At 37.7% G+C, this 19,829-nt stretch overlaps 2 protein-coding genes and 1 long non-coding RNA gene across 5 annotated transcripts in view; 2 read left to right on the top strand and 1 right to left on the bottom strand.

Annotated features, from left to right (window-relative positions):
* Positions 1 to 10,919, top strand: part of LOC144210954 (transmembrane protein 132C-like) — a 96,992-nt gene extending 86,073 nt beyond the window's left edge. Inside the window, exons 5-6 of the mRNA XM_077737927.1 lie at positions 10,585 to 10,774; positions 10,872 to 10,919. Coding sequence (XP_077594053.1) covers positions 10,585 to 10,774; positions 10,872 to 10,919 — 238 coding nt within the window. The remainder of the gene's footprint in view (positions 1 to 10,584; positions 10,775 to 10,871) is intronic.
* naa25 (N-alpha-acetyltransferase 25, NatB auxiliary subunit) overlaps positions 1 to 19,829 on the bottom strand; it is a 154,492-nt gene that overhangs the window by 94,441 nt on the left and 40,222 nt on the right. The gene's annotated exons all lie outside the window — the stretch shown is intronic.
* LOC144210488 (uncharacterized) overlaps positions 1 to 19,829 on the top strand; it is a 120,034-nt gene that overhangs the window by 94,443 nt on the left and 5,762 nt on the right. The gene's annotated exons all lie outside the window — the stretch shown is intronic.

Genomic DNA, 19,829 nt, shown 5'->3' with positions numbered 1-19,829 from the left:
GTTTAATTCAATATTAATGTGGGTATATTAATGTGCGTCTGACTATGCTTTGTCAAGCAATCATAAATACTAAATTGCAAGCTTGAGATTTGTCCCCGATCAAAGATGTGAACTTTAATGGAAATCCAAGATGACACCCTGCTACTAATGAAATAAAATTAATCTAGTCTGAGTATAATGAATGAGCACACATTATCAGAGATACTGTGATATACCGAGTTCTCTAATGTGTGCCTGTCCCACAAGAGCTTGGGACATAAATGTGATATTGTTTTCAGTGAAATCTTACATGTGCACGTGTGACATGAAACATATTTGTTTCAACTATCTGGCACTCCGTTTTGGGAAGCCCCGTCTGTGATGGTAATGGTGACGCTGAAACACCACGTCACAAAGTCTTAATGTCTGATTTCATCTTTTACATGTACCAATAGCTCTATCTTGTGTTAATTCCTCACATTTGCAAAACATCCTGTTGATGTTCAGTATTGTCCGAAGCTTCTTACTCCAATGGGATTGAGTAAGCAGGGGCGGCTTTTGCAATGGGGAATGTGGGTGACCGCTCAGGGTTCAATCTATTTGGGGCGCAGGAGAATCTTGAAAAAAGGTTTATTTAATTATATTACCAGTTGTCTACATTATTGTCCCCCATTTCTATGTCAAGTTAATGGTGTAGTTCAACACAGAATACAATTTTATGCCAATTATAAAAAGGGTGAAATCTGAACACTGAATTTTGTTCATCCATCGAAAAACCAGTACGTAGGATCGGGGGGGATCCTACTTACTGTTTTTTTCGATTATCGAAGCCATGTTTAGTCTACATTATCTGCGATATTCGAGGGATTACTGTACTCCTTTATTTGGTTGAAAATAGTTTTTTGCAAAAAAAAAATATCTATGTTTGAATACAAGCGTATATTTCATAACCATAAATAATATAATATAGTTTTCTTATGTTTGTATATTGGGTGTGTCTATGTGAATAGGGGTGGTACAAAATTAGCCTAGACTGCTCCTGAGAGTAAGGCAGTGTTGACCAAAGTAAACTTTTACATACCTGCATAGCAGTGATTTTAAAAACAGATTTTGTTTCTTCCATTCTGGAAAATGGCATTTTTAAAGTCAAATCAAAACCTTTTGGAGAAGTTCTGGCCTCCTCCCTTGCAGTTTATCAGCAGTCAGAGCCAATGCTGGTGGGGACTTACCCTCAGACAAAATGGAGATTGGCCAGAGTGTCTGGCCTTATTTGATAAGGCATGTCTATTGCCCCCGGAACCTGAACTTAGATCCTCTGATCCACTTCATCTTCCAATAAATCAACCCTTTGAATCACAAGTCTCACTTAATGTTTCAGAGCTTCCGTTCAAATGAAATTTATACTTGTACTACTTGACATAGAATATCTGCACATGGACTTCCACCTGGTTGGTTATTATTCATTTGAAGAATGCCTCTAAATTCAAAGAATTTGTCAAAGCAATATTTCACTCTACATTTTGACTATAACATATCATTGTCGGCTATTAGGAGTGGGAGCCACTGCATATCTGACAATGATTTACAATACAAGGCTTCTGATAGTAATTATCTCATAATACGGCAATGCAAAAATCATCGATGCAAGTGCAAAGAAATATTTCTACGATATTCAACGAAAAAACTAATGAACAGAAAAGTTATTTTTTCTAATATTCTGCATTAAATTTGAATGAGTCATTTGTTCATTTTCTGTTAGGCTTCCCAGTTCAAACGGATTAGACATCTTTGGCCATCATTTCTTATTAATTTCCCATTACATTCTGTTGATTTTGTGCCATTTCTGGGTTGCCTCCTGTGGGTCACTGAACAGGAATGTCCTTTGGAACATACCTGCTCCTGAAGTTCATTCATTCATTCATCTTCCATACCACACATCCTCGAAAGAGTTGCAAGCGTTAGTGAAGCCTAACCCAGCTGACTTTGCCAGTCATCCGTAGGGCACACACAAAGACAAACAACCATCCGCACACACAATCCGACCGCCACCAGTGGGAATTGAGCCGAAGTCAGGCGAGTGACGGCTGCCTGTTATTAATAATCTTTATTCCTTCAGGAATAAGAAGTGACTCAAAATCAACATGAAGTGACCTACAAATGTTGCCAAAACCAGAATAACTGGATGTAAATGGAGTGGTTTAATTGCCATTCCTCCCACATCCCCAAAACATTCAAGGAAGGCTGGTTGAGCACTCTAAATTGCCTCTAGATGAGTGTGTTGTTATCCATCTCCTTCTGCCCTGCGATTGATTGGCTTGCTAGCGATTCAGGGTGCCCCCCTCCTGGTGCCATAGCTGGGATAGGCTTCAGCATCCCCCGCAACCCTTGTGAGGATAAGCAGTTCAGAAAATGAATCAATGAATGTATAAAACAGATTTAGATAGCTTGGAAGTGACTTCAGTGTGAGCGGATCCATAGATGCACAGCATGTCTCCGTTCAATTTAAGATCTATATATACTAAAAGGAGAGCAGAAGCACAACTTGATTTTAGACAAAACAAAGTTCCTGGTCAAGGAATATAGTAACTGCCTTTACTTCAGTATCATCTTATGGATTCTCAGCGAAGCACTGGGCCAGTAGTGTCATATATCCTCTCATCTTTTTGAAGAAGGCATTCCAGATGTCTTCCACAAAGCAACGGTGGATTTACTTGTAGCTAGTGTAGGAAGTGTGCAAGGGAGAATTTGAATATTCACATGCCCCAAGATAGTAAATTAGTTAAAAAGCAGCTTTTGTACTTCTTTCAATATTAAAAAGTCATGCACCTACATTCACAGATACACAGTGAAGGAATATATTTTCATACAACTTTTGCTGGTGCGATCTGGCAGGATGATAAGCTGAATGTCCACCACAATGTATAATTAGAAGTATTCATTCATTGCTGTTTTGTTATCGACTTCAGGCTCAAAGGTATAATAAGAGGTAGTCATTCTCTACACAAAATATGAATCGAAGGCTCAATATAAATTGTGCCCCGATGAAGAAAATTAATTTTTCCTGTCTTTTTGTTCTCATTAAATTTCATTATTTGTGCCAAATGTTATTTAACATTCTTATTTGAAAATAATGTGTAAATATGTATTACTGCTGTCAAGTGATTACACATACGTGGTGTCCGTAGATAACTTCCAATTATTTTTTTCCATGTCAATGATAAAAATACAGTGCTACCTTTGATTATAACGGTATACCTGTTTTGTCTGAAATGTGCGAAACACAAATGAATAAAAAAATCAAAAAATATCCATAAGGCCGATGAAATTAATAAGGCAGCTGGGTTTCCAAGTAGTTTAGCGTGTCGGCTTCACAGTTCAGGGGTCCTGGATTCAAATCCTTGTGTGGAGTTTGCATATTCTCCCCGAGCACGCATGGGGTTCCCCCGGGTACTCCGGTTTCCTCCAATATTCCAAAAAACATGCATGATAGGTTCTAATTCATGTAATGGATGATTGGATGGATGTTTGGATGAATAGATCGATAGATGGATGAATAAAATTAAGACACAAATACTTTTTCGGGTGGGTAGGTGAAGGAAAATGAAGCAAACTTTGGGCAGCTCAGTTAATATACATAGGCACGCGAATGTGTCGAAAGCACATAAACCAGGAAATTTAATCAGAACTAGATTTTATAGCAATTCAAAAACTGCTTTCCTTTTTCCAAGTTATTTAATCTATAATTAACTGTTGAAATTTAATGAGAATAATTTAATTATACATTATACTGTTGGGAATGTTAGGAATTCTTCCGTATTGGCTGAGGCCGTAGTAAGGAATAAGGAAATATGTTAAAGTAAAGCAGAAAGCAGCAGCTCTTTGCTTTTGAATGTGATCAACAAGGAGTCTCTTTGCCTTTGCATTTGATGCCCTATGCTGCCAAATAAAAGAATAATTTAATTACAGAGACTATCTTTGTTTCTTTTTTTTGGTCAAAGTGTTTGGAGATTCGTAGCGATTAAGAATATTGACTATGAGTTTTCACTTCTTTTTTGGAGAGCAAAGGCCTAGCTAAAGTTTGAAAATGCCCAGGGAGAACATACAAACTCCACAATTGTAAAAAAAAAAGTATTTTTCATATAGTTATTCTGTCCTCTTTGCCTGTTTACATGGTTTCACTTGAATAAACTCCATTCCATATGTCAATGGTCAACATGTATCCTAGCAGGAACACATCCAGTCCACATGGATGCACCAGGCATCCCTGCTGGATCGAAATGCTTCGACAACCCTTTATTGACAAATATTCGGAACTGAGTGAGCTATATTCATCTATTAGGAACAGTCACCTCGTATTTAATGTCTCCGTTCCTGAGCTAAAAATTCAGTTCCGATAAGAAATAAATCACGCTTTTTCAGCATACTTAAAAACATTTTTTTACCTACCCTTCAAAAGCACACAAGGATATATAAAGGTTTGATTAAAAATCCTTACACCGGACTATTCTGTTCTAAATCAATCCAGGCCATATGGAGTTAGTATTAAGGTTGGTTCTCCTAGTTCTAATAGGGTCTCAGATCAGAATCACCAGCGGGAGGACCGATATTAGACCTGATGTGGTAGAACTCATTAAAATTGGAGCCAGGAATCCCATGGGAAATACATACAGACATACACAAACTCACTCACACAAAGTTTCTGCTCCACTAGATTGAAATGTATTAATCATTACATTATAATGACCCTTTTCAAACATGAATTCATTTCATCCTAACAAAGTGAGGTCAGTGACTCTTGAACTCTACAATTACGGCAAGGAGACATTAATTTCTTCCGTGTAACGAAAAAAGATAATGGAAAAGTGGATAATCTACATTTGAGGTGGGCACCAGCTGAGCCCTGGTCTACAGGCAAGAATGGAGGACTTAAGAAAATACAATAATAACATTCGTCACCTGAAGATAATGAAATAAACAGTGTTAATAACGTGTTATATGGTTGTTACTCCCTTAGAGGAATTTCTAAGGTCAAAATCGTTCTTGGATCTTAACAACATCTTTTTTGATTATTATTACATTCAGACTTACAGCAAAGTTAGTTAGTTATTGAGTTCTATCTTATTGAGAAATGGGCATTCATTTTGGATGACTGCAGTCTGAGGCCTGTAGCAGTCCTTTGGTCTCAATGTAGGCAATCTGATCTTTGTAATGCATTCATCTATTCATTTTCAGAACCGCTTATCCAAGGGTCATGGGGGTGGCTGGAACCTATCCCAGCCGACTTCGGATACCAAACAGGGGACACCCTGAATTGGTGGTTTTTGGAATGTGGGAGGAAACCAGATAACCTGGACAAAACCAACGCAAACTCCACATAGGAGGGACATAACTGATCGAACCCAGAACCATCAGCTACCAGCTTGCTCCTTGTAATGCCAATGTTCCTTTTCAGGCCAGAGGTTCTTACCATGCCAGCTGTAAGGCCTCTCCTGAGTGTTTTTCTACAAGTAGGCTAGACTTGAATTGATGTTTACATAAAAAATGTAATTTATGGGAAATAATAATAAACAGCAACTCTACCTCATTGACCACAAATACTCCATCTGAATAAAAACAAGGTCTCACAGCTTTTTGACAATTGGCCCCCATTTCTTATGAATTTACTTGAGCGCATGGTTTGTGCCTTAAAACTTATTTCCTTGGAGTAACGGCAACATGCAGAACTTAAACGTGTGTTTCCCCCCTCACATCTATGCTATTAATAACATACATTACTGAATTCATTGAAGTCAGACTTAATTATTACTGGATATTAAGATATAACTCTGGGTTTGTCACATGTTTAAGTAATTCAAAACATTGTACACATCTATATTAGAGATGACTTGGATTGCAGGTACAATAGACACATACCAAAGAATGGCCTTCATTTAAAAGATGACAGCTGAAGTACACATTCTTGGGACTGACACGTTGGTAGAGTGGTTAGATCTGCCACACAATTCTGAGATCGAGAGTTTAATCCCCGGTGGGTTCTGAACTTCTTGTGTGGAGTTTGTGTGTTCTCCCCGTGCCTGTGTTGATTTTCTCTGGGTATTGTGGTTTCCTACCACATAACAAAAACATGCATACTGGTAGGTTGGTTGAATGAACTAAATTGTCCTTAGTAATGAGTGTGCACGTGAAAGATTTTTTTGTCTTGTTGTGCCTTGCGTTTGATTGACAAGGGTGTCCTTCGCCTACTGATTGAGGATGGCTGGAATCGTTTTTTAGCACACCTGTGATCGTTGTGAGGAAAATGAGATTGGCTGTTTGATGGAATTTAACTAGAATTAAAAGTTGGAGACATCTTCAGCATTTGAAGGAGGCTACGGTGTCACAGCTGGACAAAGCGAAGTACAAGTAATTAAAACAGCTGCAATTGCAAATGACCCATATAATCAGGAAAAAAACTGTGCTCAGAAAGCAAGAGAGAACATTGATTACACCCTGAACAAACAAGAAATGCACAGTAGACAGTAAAGCACAGCTGCCAGATAGTCTACACTGTCACTGTGTAGATAAAGATGGAAGTCAATTAGTCTAAATCACCGTGAGGATTACAAACATCCATCATCTGTACACTTGTTTAACGAAACTCAACATTATAGCAAGGCAACAGCGCCATCAAAAGCAAGACTTTACTTGGCAATTCACCACATTTTTCAGACGATGAGTTTGATTACCTTATTTGTTTGCTCTTCTTCTCGATCTTCAAAAAACGTTTCGTGCTCACTTTTTAAATTCTTGCTCATCCTGACTTAAGCCATTCTATTTAAATTGCCACATACAAAAAAAAATATATATATGTGGTTTTCTTACTCAACTGATGGCATTTTCTTTCAACTGAATGTTTTCTTCTGATCTCAACCCAATAGTAATATGAAATGTAATTTGGCAATGAGATAGACACAAAGAAAACACAACAATTAGAAGTCGGCTTCAAATAAGAATACGTGACCTGCGACATCAAAACATCAGTGGCCACTGCTGTTGTCAAAATGTGCTGAATGATAACGTTTTGCAAATGAAAGAATAAATGGACGATAATAAATATTTTGAATTTGACAATGTTGGTTTGAAAATCGTATTCTTTGCGTCATTTTTGCAGGCAGGCGGGCAAACGAGAGTACTGACGTACCTTGACTCAGCTGCCACTCCCAATTCCACCACATTGTTATTCATTTGAATGGCTAAATAAATATTTGTCTTGTTATTTTTCTCTTTGCATATACACTCATCTGCATATATATTTCCTACAAAATTGGTATACTTTTATCGTATTTAAAACGTAAAGGGGCTAATATCAAAGATCACAGCTCTGGGGTCCTGACTTCAATTCCAGGTCACATCCATCTTGTGGAGTTTGCACGTTCTCTCCTGTCCTGGGTGGGTTTTCTCCGGGTACTCTGGTTTTCTCCCACATTCCAAAAACATTAATGGTAGGTTGATTGGACATTCAAAATTGCCTTAGGTATGGGTGTGAGTGTGCATGGTTGTGCGTCTCCTTACCCCTGCGATCGGCTGGGTACCGATTCAGGGTGTCCCCTGGCCCTAAGGCAGCTGGGATAGGCTCCAGCACCTCCCGCAAACCTAATGAGGACAAAGCTGTTCAGAAAATGAGATGAGCTGAGGTTATTGCGCTAATTATGGCAGCTGTCAAATTGAAGCATCTGCTGGAATATTTCATTACGTCTGTTGAAATACAGACAGATGTTCTTTCCCCCATACCATTTTTATCTCACCTGCCCTATTACATTATATTGCCAATTGCAAAATACCTTTTATACTGAACTACTGATTTGTACAGCAATCAGCAGTTATTCACATTGTTGGAAAAACCCTACAACTATCAACAACAACAAAATAATAACAATAACTCTTAGCAGTCCTTTCTTTACACCTTGTGTTGTCCTCTTCTGTGCTGACCACATTTTTTTGTTATTGCCATGTTTTAAAATGACAGATTGTGAATCTTTCCAAATAACTTTGTGTGCAGTTTTGATGTCTGAAGGATTTTTTTTTCCATAGTAAAGATTGTATTCACTCCCAACATATGAAAAAGCTAGTCTATTTGATAGTATTGTTCTAATAATTTTGGGTACATATATTTTTTTAAATTATAATATGACATTTGTGTTGGAAAAGTTCCATATTCAGAAATCTGGTTCAATCTAACACATCTTTGGCTAATAGGTTAATTAACTTGTATTTTATTGTGTGCCATGTTCATGGCTTTTTTAATATATCTTTGTTGTCAGTTTTGTAAAATCACTGCAGCATCAAAAATCTCTCATGTTTTACCAAAGATGTATCAGATTTCCTCTTTCTCATGTGGCCAGACAATGTATTGAACAGGCTTTTATGTTGGTGTGTTCTACTGAAGTCCTCTTATCTTCCTAGTTCTATAACTAGCTCTTTGTTTATTTTGATTTGAAAGCTTGAACTATATATTGCATTAATTGAATGTGTCTTTCCTGTTGTTTGTGGTATCAGACCATATCGGCTGGCTATCAGATAAAAAGTGGAAAAAAAAAGGATTTTCCACTTCATGAAAGATGCTTTGATCCTCACACTGTGCCGTAGCATGTCCCTTAGCATCTTCAGTGCAGAGGCTGCTTAGTTATTACCTATTTTTGCTTACTTCTTTGAATTTGAGCATGAGGAGTGTCCATTGGGCGGCGAAATAATTTGTGTTTGATTCCACTGGGATGTATAGGAGAACCAGTCTGACCATTTCTATCATTTGGGCGACACACATTGATCATCCAAAATATAAATCTTCATGAAGGCAAAGCTTTAGGGCCAAATAATTTTAATAATGCTATTTCTTCAGAATAGCATGATACACCCATTGGTTAGAGGAGTGCTTATGACTAGAAAGAGCAAAAGAAAGAGAGTGAGAGAGGAGAAAATAATAGAAAGAAAAGCTTGTGTACCATATTCCCCGGACTATAAATCACACTTTTTTTTCATAGTTTGGCTGGCCCTGAAATGTATGACTTTTATTTTTTTTCACTGACCACCAACCGCTTGGTATGTTCTGTTTTTGTGACAATAGTTATCAAAAAGTATCTTAATAAGTTTCATTATCTTTTTTGTCCATAATTCCCTATTTCCTATTCCGCAATTTCTGTAAGGCAGTCTGGTCCTCGAGACCCCCTATCCGGTCTGTTTTTCATACCTCCCTGCACTAACACACCTGAATCAAATAATCAGGATTGGCATAAGCTTGAGTCGATAATTTCAGGTGTGGAGATATGGAAAATAGACTGGATAGGGGCTCTCAAGGAAAATGTCTGTAAATTATGTTTGTTATTGGTTTATGTACGTACTATATATATATATATATATATATATATATATATATATATATATATATATATATATATATATATATATATATATATATATATATATATATATATATATATATATATATATATATATATATATATATATATATACACACATATATATATATACATATATATATATATATATATATATATATATATATATATATATATATATATATATATATATATATATATATATATATATATATATATATATATATATATATATATATATATATATATATATATATATATATATATATATATATATATATATATATAGTATATAGACATTTCCTTTTATTACTATCATATTATTTGTTTTCACACCTTTACAGAAAAACAAGTACACAAGTACAATTATCAAGAAGTTTATTTATTAAATATTACAGCTAGTATAAGCAAAGCTGTAATGTATTAATATCCAAATTTGATGTATATATACTGTGTGCTCAAAGTGACTATAGTTTCTTTTCCCTTGATATAAATTAAAAAAAAAACAGGTTAATTGGAGTTTCAGTCCAAGTCCTTGAAGGAAAGCCCCCCTTTTAGCGAGGTATTATACTCACAGTGAATAGTTCCTCTCCACTTAATTTAAATAAAACAAAAAAAAAACAGATTTTAACCTTCATCACCTTGTTGTCTACAATAATCTATAGTCATGACTTCCTAATTGAATCACTAGTTGGTGTTTTTTAATAAGAATTTGCGGCTTGTATTTTAAAAATGTAACAGTATAATGCTTATATCATTCAGAGAGAATTCTCCTCTTGTATTGTTGTTTACTTTGGAGGGCATTTTTAAGCTATTAGTCCTTGAGGTCTGATGTATATTTTCAAAATTCACACTCCAGCCACTTATTCTTGTCCTTTAACGGATGTCTCACTTTGCCTTACCCTCAATTTCCTTCGTACCATTCATTCCGCTAACCTCGTTTTCTTATCTTTCCTTGTCGTGTTCCACTTAATCCATGATCATATTTTTGCCCCCGTGTTCACCTCATTTATTCCCGCGTTATTTCCTCTCCCATTCTAGCTCTTAACTTATTTCTACCTCATTATCCTCTTTCAATTTCACCTTTAAATTTACTTACCATCATCCATTGTCTCTGTCATTTTTTTCATTGCTGACCTGAACTCTCCTTTTGTTTGAATGCAAATCCACACTATTGACTGAGCTGCGACTTTTCTATTTCCCTCAAATCCAGAGGTGAGGCAGTGGGCTACCAGCGAGTGTTGCAAGTGGATCTGGAGGTAAATGGGCTGATGGTTCCTGAGGGTGGCAGAGAAGTGACTTGGCAGGTGGAGTACCCACTCACCCGCACCCAGACGGGTGAAGCAAGGACTCTCATCCGCCTGGCACCGCAAGATTTAGGCGGCATCGTACCACTAGCAATGGTAAGCAGTGAACAACAGAACCTTCAATTTATTGGAACTTGTTTGTATGAAAGTACCATATTTCATAAACATAAATTTCATATGTCTTCTCGAGCAGGAACTGCCGACTGCTCAGCATAGGAGATCTAGGTGGTTGCCTATCTAGTGGAGGCTGTCCCAATTATAAATATATAGAAAAATAATACTCGGGCAAAAAATACTCACGCTTCCCAAACTTTTTATTGCATATTAAGTAATAGGAATGTGCAAGTAGTCGATGGTAGACATGCATTCATCATTGTCTTTAAGGTTAAACATGTAAAATGGGTTTGGAGATAGCCTGTAAGCTGTAGAATCCATGACTAAGTTAAGCGCAGTGTTAATGATCCGGCTTATCACTCAATAGCAACTGCAAAAACCAGCCGACGTCTGAACTGTTCCTATGATAGCAGCATACAAGAAAATGAAACAGGTTAATAATTTTGGCAAATAAGTCACTGGAAAAAAAACATTGTGGGAGGAAACCGGAGTACCCGAAGGAAACCCACACAGGGAGAACATGCAAATTCCTCAAAGGTAGACGTGACTTGGATTTGAACCCAGGACCATTGCACTGTGAGGCCGACGTGCTAACCACTTGCTCCATCGAGCTGCCCATCTTGGGTAATGTGGGGCAAAGAAAATCATGGTTTAATTACTTAAAAAACTATCAGATACGGGTTATAGTATGTTCTTAGAAAAAGAAAGAGAAACCTACATATTCATTCATGTTTGCTCTAGCTATTATTGACTCTATATCTCTATGACTGGGATCGTGATTAAAACCAAAGCGGTAGGTGATACAACAGCTGGAGGCCAGAAGTGAATGCAGAGATATTTCATTAACAAATTGAAAAATCAGCGAGTGCCAAGTAAAAGTGAGCCTCTTTTATGATTTCCTCCCATGAATTTTTGATCACCCACGCTGTGCTGTTCTCTCTCATTAGAAGAAATATCCGGTTTGTCCACCGCTCTTTACTGCGCATCGCAAATGCTCCTGTAGGATTATATTTGTGGCGTCAGAACTTCCTACTCCATTTCGAATTTGATCACGTAAAGTCTAACATTTTTTTCCACATTTTTTTATTGAAAACCTTTATTTATCTTTGGGTATCTTTCAGTTAAAAAGAAAAAGTTTTAAAATTGTATTTATTTATTTCTATTATTTAGTTAAAAACTAATTGGGTGCCCTTGACGCCAATAGATGTCCTATCGACTTTTTGGTTGTCAGTGATTGTTTGAGCTCATTGGCTGTCAATCGCTGCCAGCATGCCAGTCAAAATGGATTGGATGGATTGGACACCTATTGCCGACAATAGCACTGAAGCATGATCATACCTGTCACCATATGTTTTTCCCGTGTTTTATACATTTTTTTTATCATTTCCAATTATGTACGCCGTATAACAACTTATGTAGGGGATTTTTTTAAGTTAGTGCTTAGTTAAACCGATCTTGTTTTACCCATTTCGGATCGACTGGGTCACTGGTAGTAGACGAAAACGTCACTGTCAACTTCTAATATTCTCATGCCTTTAAGCACGACAGGCGCTCAAGCACCCTCCTTTCAACCGTCCGCCTTTTCACTATATAAATGTCGCAATGTACCAACACAGTCAAGCTGTCAGTGTCATACGGCGACATCTACAGAATATTCAATTTAGCGCACAACTCGTTGCAATCGCATTAAAAATTGTGGATTATTAGTGTTTTGGTATATAAATATATTCCACCGTGATAAATTATGTTGTTAGTTGTGATTTTTTTATTCATGTATTTCTTTTTAACATTTTTGCTGTCTCTTTTCCCTTTATTCTGAATAGTGCTTCTGCAATATTTTCATCTAATCTCATTTTCTGAACCACTTCATTCTCACTAGGGTCGCGGGGGTTGCTGGAGCCAATCCCAGCTGACTTTAGGCCGGAGGCAGGGGACGGCCTTAATTGGTGGCCAGCCGATCGCAGGGCACAAGGAGGGGGACAACCATTCACTCTCATACGCATACCTAGGGGCAATTTAGAGTGTTCAATCAGCCTACCATGCATGTTTTTGGAATGTGGGAAGAAACCGGAGTACCAAGAGAAAAGCCATGCAGGCCCAGGGAGAACATGCAAACTCCACACAGGTGGAATGACCTCCGCAGGACACTAGAGCTGTGAGGCTGACGTGCTCATCACTCATCTGCCGGGCTGCCCGCAAAGAGCCACAGTGTATACAAAATATGCTAAGAAACAAAGAGCCACGTCTTCGCCATCTCTGTTTTAAAATAATTATGGCCCCAGCAAATGTTTCTTGCACAAGATTGATGCCACAGTCATGATAGACTTTTAAAAAAATGATAAAAACACAAACAGGTGATTGTGTCCTTTGAAAGCTGCCGAAATGTGAATGTTTGTAATATCCGTGTTGGGTGATGATATTCTAGGGGTGTTCAATCACATACTGCAGTAAGTGTTTTTGCGAATGCCACATTCAAACATAAATGGCAGGATTATCCGCTTGCATGCTAAGTGCCCTGAAGTCAGCATTCTGCGACTCCCGTGTGGCAGCAGTGCAACATATAGCTTAATTAAATCCTCATGTGCTTACGCAGGCTTTCTTTTTACTTCTCTATCTTTGCCCGTTATTTCAGAAACATTAATTCTCACTTTTCTCGGGGAGTAGGCTGCACTAAGCTTGTTTCGCTTCTGTGTGCTTGATATTCCTGAACAGCAACGTTGAGAGCGAGAGCGAGTGATAAAGACAAAGAGAGCAAACGAGGACAGTAGTTAGCTTTATCGTTCTCTTACAAGTGACTTAAAAGCCGGTCAGGTTGCGACCATTAAGACGTGCCTACTGCAGTATTAGCGTCGCTTCTTCTGATTTTTTTTTTCAGCCTGGAAGACTTTTGTGTGCGTAATGAAAAATTAATAATTCATGCACTGAGCACGTCAGAGGAAATAACCATTTTCTTCCTCTTCACAAACCGTGACATTTGACCTATATTTATGTATTCCCACAAATTAAATTGTATCAGAAATTAAGAATGTTCTCAAATACATACAAACACAGAAAGCCTATCATGCCTACAAATAGACCGAGGTCATATAAGAATGAAAGCCAACGAATGCTCAGATGCAAATATTTTTGGGGAAACTTCCTATACGATTGATAAAATGTGATATGTTGCATACCCTACCAAACGAATAACAATAAAGCCGTTAATGCCTTAATTTTTCTTGTATTCTGCAGACATTTTGGTTTAACATATAAGAAGAAAAGCTTAAGGAAGGATCGTTCATTCATTTTTTAAACTGCTTATACTCACAAGGGTCGTGGGCAATGTTCCCTCTAATTTTTCATGTCTGGGCATACAGACAACCTACTTGAGCACATAGAGGACCAATGTGAGCAACATCATAATAGCTTGCTATGGGCACACACCAGTTTCACACTTGCCATAAGCAGGACCATGTCTACTACCCATAATTGATCTCGTCATAATGGCATTTAATGATTAATATCTACGAATAAAACATTGTAATAAATGTACCTAGACTGTGCACTCATCTGGGTTACATTTTACCTTATTTTCCACGTTTGTCCTTCTCATTCTCATTCAAATGATTTCTGCTGAATGTGTCATTTGAGATAGGGAAGCTTCCATCTATATGCAATATTTTTCCATCGGAAAACTCGCTTACAACTTTAGCTTCACTCCATGTTTTGTAGAGGAGACCTTTCTCACCCAATTTCACCGCTTGTTCTTCTATGTGCATATACTCCGACAGCCATTCCATCTTAAAAGAACTGCATTTCTCTTTTACTTTGCCTTGTTGTGTGGCTCTGCCACAACTCGTTCATTTCGCCATGAGGCTTGGCAGCAGTTCCAACGATCCATTAGCTATATACTAACCAACAAAACAGGCATAACCTGTAACTAACGCAGCCAATCAAGGTCGTTAACATTTACTCCTGCTGCAGAAATAAACATATGTAACGTGAATTGCATCATATTGGCTGGACACAGTGTTAGTCATAGTTTTATCCAAAATGTCCATTTCTTGTCGTTTGTCAGTGACAGACTGCCACTCTCTGAGTTGCGTTGCAAAATGGCACAGAAGAAATTGTAATGTTTTTGTGTTGTTTTTTACAATTCCGATTAGCATTTATTTTGCGCCCTGCATGTTTGCTGTGTGCGAGAACACGAGAGTAGTGTGCAGTTGTGCACACGCGCAGCTTAGAAGGAACATTGGCCGTGGGGGTGCTGGAGCCTATCCCAGCTGACTTCAGGCACCAGGCGGGCGACACCCTGAATCGGCGGCTAGCCAATCGCAAGGCACAAATTGATCATTCACACTCACACTGGTAACTAGAGGCAATTTAGAGTTGTCAACAACCTTACATGCATATTTTAGGGGATGTGGAAGGAAAGCGGCCCAAGCCTGGCTGAACATGCAAACTCCCCGGAGACCTGGGATCGAACCTTCAACCCTAAAACTGTGACACGCTAACCACTCGGCCGGCGAGGAAAGGTCAACATTTAAGATTTCATTTTTAGATTGATTGATTGATAATTTTTTCATCTTCCGTACCCCACATCCTCGAAAGGGTTGCGAGAGTTGCTGGAGCCTAACCCAGCTGACTTTGGGCGAAAGGCAGACCACACCCTAAACTGGTCGCCAGTCAGCCCTAGAGCACATAGAGAGACAAACACCCATCCATTCTAACAATCATATTGCGATCAGTGGGAATCGAGCCCAGACCTGCCCGCACCGAAGTTAGGCGAATGAGCCCCTAGACCACGAGGTGGCCTACTTCGATAAACCTCTACATAATAGGGAGGGGACTATACCTGGTGGTGTAGGGTTTCACTAAGATGACTTCAGTGTGAGCAGGCATGGGTCGTTTTTTATTTTATGAAAAATATGATCAGAAAGAAATGCATTCCCTTTATTGACTCAGTTTTCTAATGAAAATATAAGTTTGACTTGTGTACAAGATCAAAGAAATATAGAACAATTCAATGAATCTGGTAAACTTTCCATCAATTCCCCATGAATTTGTGCCTCTTTTGCCAACATTTTCACCAAACTGACTTTGTGCAAACTAGAAGGAATCCCAAATTTTCTTCAATGAGAAAAGCCAGTGTTGAAGAGAGCCATTGTCAGGGCCACCGATAAAGCCTCTGTAAATGTCAGTCAGACTTTAATTGGAAATGAATCCTGTCTGTTGTTTAATTTGTAGTTGCGTTTGTTTGCTTGTTTTTGCTGGTTGGCTGACTTTCGTTAGCGCTTCCCCCCCTTACCACTGTAGACTCACAGTGATTTATTAAACAAGGGACCTATTGCACTGCAGAGCACTCTAAATGTAGACAGCTTTTATGAGGAGCAACTTATTTATCTTTTCTAACTCCTGCAGTTCTCCCCTTTATGTCAAACAATTGCATCAACAAATAAATAAAGCAGCTAGTACATACAGCAAGTGCCCCTTCCGAATTGAAAATGTTTGTTGTTAAATGGATAAATTACATTGGGAAGAATTATTTTCTGTGATTACAGTAATGTAGCTATCCAACCTTCAAACACAAGGAAACAATTTCTCATTTCAACTATTAAAAAACCATATGGATCTTTTGTAAGCAATCAAAATCAATGTTGGTTTTGTTTAATTTTTTATTGTAGAGATTTTGTAAAATCTGTAATATAAAGTTCCATAAAAGATGCCTAGCTACCAAAACTGTTCTGCTTTGTATCCTTCTTTGACAAAATTGTTTAATGTAATATACTATTACTATAACTATACAATTAGGAAGCTATTCAATTTAGAATTGCTTAAGTATTTAATTCTTCTAGAACTGTAATTAATTAAACATTGCAAATGCCCTTACACCATCCATCCTTACAACTCTGTTCAGTTTAATATGCTGAACAATATGCACATTTGTAATAAAGAGCCGCAAAAGATGCCAAACTACCAAAATTGTCCTGCTTTTTATGAATGCCTGATTACTTGTTTTAGTTCTGGCTTCAAATGGAGTAAGGAGCGTTACCCAAGTTTTTAAGACAAACATCCATGTCTTCTTACTAAAGTGCATTAGTTCATGTAAAAATATAATCTATACTTTTATTAATGTATTGATAAAAATGATTTAATGCTCATAATACTGCAATCAATTAAACATTTCCTATTCCACAAAATGCACTTATGCCATTTATTCATACTACTCCAAATGGTATTATTGTGTTCAACACTAGCAAATCTGTAAAAGATGCCAAACTGCCTCAAAATCTTCCTGTTTGATTAGTCCAACTTAAAAATAGTTTCATGAACACAAGCTAGAAAGCCTTCTTTAAAAAATGAGAAGCCGGGTCAAGTACAACTACGTGAAGAAGAATGAGTGAGGGGATTGATTTGGGGCTTTGACTAGAATGCTTTTATACAATGCAAGAAAACACACAGCCAACATTTATTGTGTCAGCAGCCGTTGACTGTGCTCAGATTACATTTTGAAAAATCCCTATCTTACTCGCCGTCTCTGACAAAGGATCAAACATAATCTCAGAGGTTTGATTCATCCTGCTGCCCTCGCTCTGATATATTTGAAGAAAGGAGCTAAGCGTTGTCGTTCCGTTTGATCTTTGCAGCCGTGCCGAGGCGGATTGGCTTTTTATCGATAGTTTATATCAATTAAATAAACGAAAGCCACTCACTGGGCCATGAAAACTTCAACCCTCGTTGTCACTTAAGCAGTGATTCTATACAGGGGATTCTTATTTTGCACCCAGTGCTGATTTTTAAGTCAAAATAAGGATGAAAACATACTTTTTGTAAAACATTTTCTTCCCCTACAAAAGTTGTTATATGGTATACACAATTTGAAATGATAAAAAAACAAAAAATATAGGAACAATGTATAATTTGACAGGTATGAAGGAAGCCTCTAACTCTGGAGGAAGATTATTGAGGTCTTAGTTATAAATGTCTTGAGGTACCAATCTCGCTCTCATTATAGATCATTGGTGTCAGACTCAGTTTGGACCCTAGGCCAAATCCATAGAAATTAGATCTCATGTGGGCCGGGATCAGTTATTTTGGGACAAATAAGTTAACTCACCTACTGCCATTGATAGCACTAGACCTTCAATTGATTTTGACATCATTACTTATTCAATTTTATGGAGGAATTTTCCGGACTGCTTTATGTTTATTGGTCACTTATTATTGGGGCAGTCCCAGGATACTTCGTGTTGGTTTAGTTTGGTCACTTCCTTCTTAACTCATTAGCCAGCATTGACAGTGCTAGAGTTCAAATCAATTTTAAACTTTTAAACATGCACAGCCTGTCCTTCCAGTTTAAATCAGGTGGACATCTAGCAGGTGACCAGAAGGTCCTCGTCTTGTGGACTTCATGTGTGTGGCTCCAGTTTTTTTTTTCCTAGGTCTACAATGTCTTGTGTCTCAAAAAGATTCCCGAATACGGGATGAAATAAAGGAAACATAGTAAGCATAATCGACCGGGGACGGTCGATCAGGTTTTTTATTTTATACCGTAGTTACACAGCTGTGGTTGCGGACAATATCGCAACATTAGTCATCTAGTGACGTCAACCAGCCAAGCATGGATTTTGCGACACAGACGGGGCGCAGATACTTACACGGCGCAGACACTCCGGTCGAATAAAGTTCTAATCTATCGTTTTGAATGGAAGACAATGAGTTTGCATCATTTCCCTGGTTTTGTATTTTACCTACAGGTCATCCCCTGTAAATTTTGAAACATTTTTGGGGTCATTCCTGCACTTCCTCTTTATTAGTCGCTTCCTATTGATTTTGGGGCATTCACAGTTAACTTTACTTGAATACCTTCTCATTCTCTCTTGGTTTTGGGTTTGAATTCTGTGTCACTTCCCTGTGTACGCATTGAATGTGACATTTTGACTGGATGCAGCAAGTTAACCAATGTGAATGCAGATGCGAAAGTGGGCAAAATAGTGCGCACACTCAATCCCAAAACTCACAAATTTCTAGTTTTACGATGCTGATGTCTAAATAAAAGCATGTGATTCTGTATGTACTATACGGACAAGGTGACTGACAGGGAGAGGAATTTTGCGCACCGTTTTGGACCTCGTAGCGGATCGTATCCAGCTCGCAGGCCATATATTTAACACCGCTGTTTTAAATAATACTTATATGTGCGTTGTTTGTTAATAGGGTAAATAACATAGCAATTTGAAGGACAGGTGTTTATCTTACATCAAGTATAACCAGACTGCAAATAAGACAGATCTGCTACTCATAACCACAGGATGATTTTACTTTGCATGATTTGGCAGTGTCCAAAAATAAAAAAGAAAATTGGAGTTGGGAAAAAAAGGCTATGCCTCTTTTGGGCATTCGACTCTCCTTCAATGAATCTCATTAAATTCTGAAATGAAGTGCTACCTTGTACATGAACTTTGTCAGTCTTCAATCAAAAATATTTTTGGGGCTCCAACTTCTTTATTGAGTGCTCATTCATTGTGTTCTTCTTTCAGTAATGGCTTATTGAATGAAAATCAGACGTCACTAAGGCATAAAACAAGATATATGCAGCATACTTTCTCTGTCACCATAAAAGTGTGCGCCCAGTGGTAGGATGCAATTATGGGAAAATTGGTGCATTTTTCAGGGATTGAGAGCGAACAGTTGATATGAATGTATCGGATTTCGGGTTTGCACTATTTCCAGGGAGTCATTTTCATTTCCTTTAGATTAGGGTGTCCAAACTTTGTTCTGCGGGGAGAAAAAAAAAATATTGGAGTGCAAGGGCCAATTTGATATCCTTCCACTTTCATTTGTTAAAGTGAGGATTGAAATCAGGTAAGAAAAATGATTAGGTTAACAGATGCCTAGTTAGTTTGTTATTCTCTATTTTACTATGGCTACTTCAATTTCTGTTTGCTGTTGATTTCTGATCAAATAAAAAACTGTTTTCCCCTAAAAATGAGACTTCCATTCTAGTGCAACTGGATTGCATATATTGTGTATCTTCTGTTGGTGCGAATTATAGTCC

The sequence above is a fragment of the Stigmatopora nigra genome, chromosome 17 (assembly GCF_051989575.1).
Source record: "Stigmatopora nigra isolate UIUO_SnigA chromosome 17, RoL_Snig_1.1, whole genome shotgun sequence".
In the NCBI taxonomy this organism is placed as follows: domain Eukaryota; kingdom Metazoa; phylum Chordata; class Actinopteri; order Syngnathiformes; family Syngnathidae; genus Stigmatopora; species Stigmatopora nigra.
Note: the sequence above shows the minus strand (reverse complement) of the source record. Positions and strands in the feature narration are given on the sequence as shown.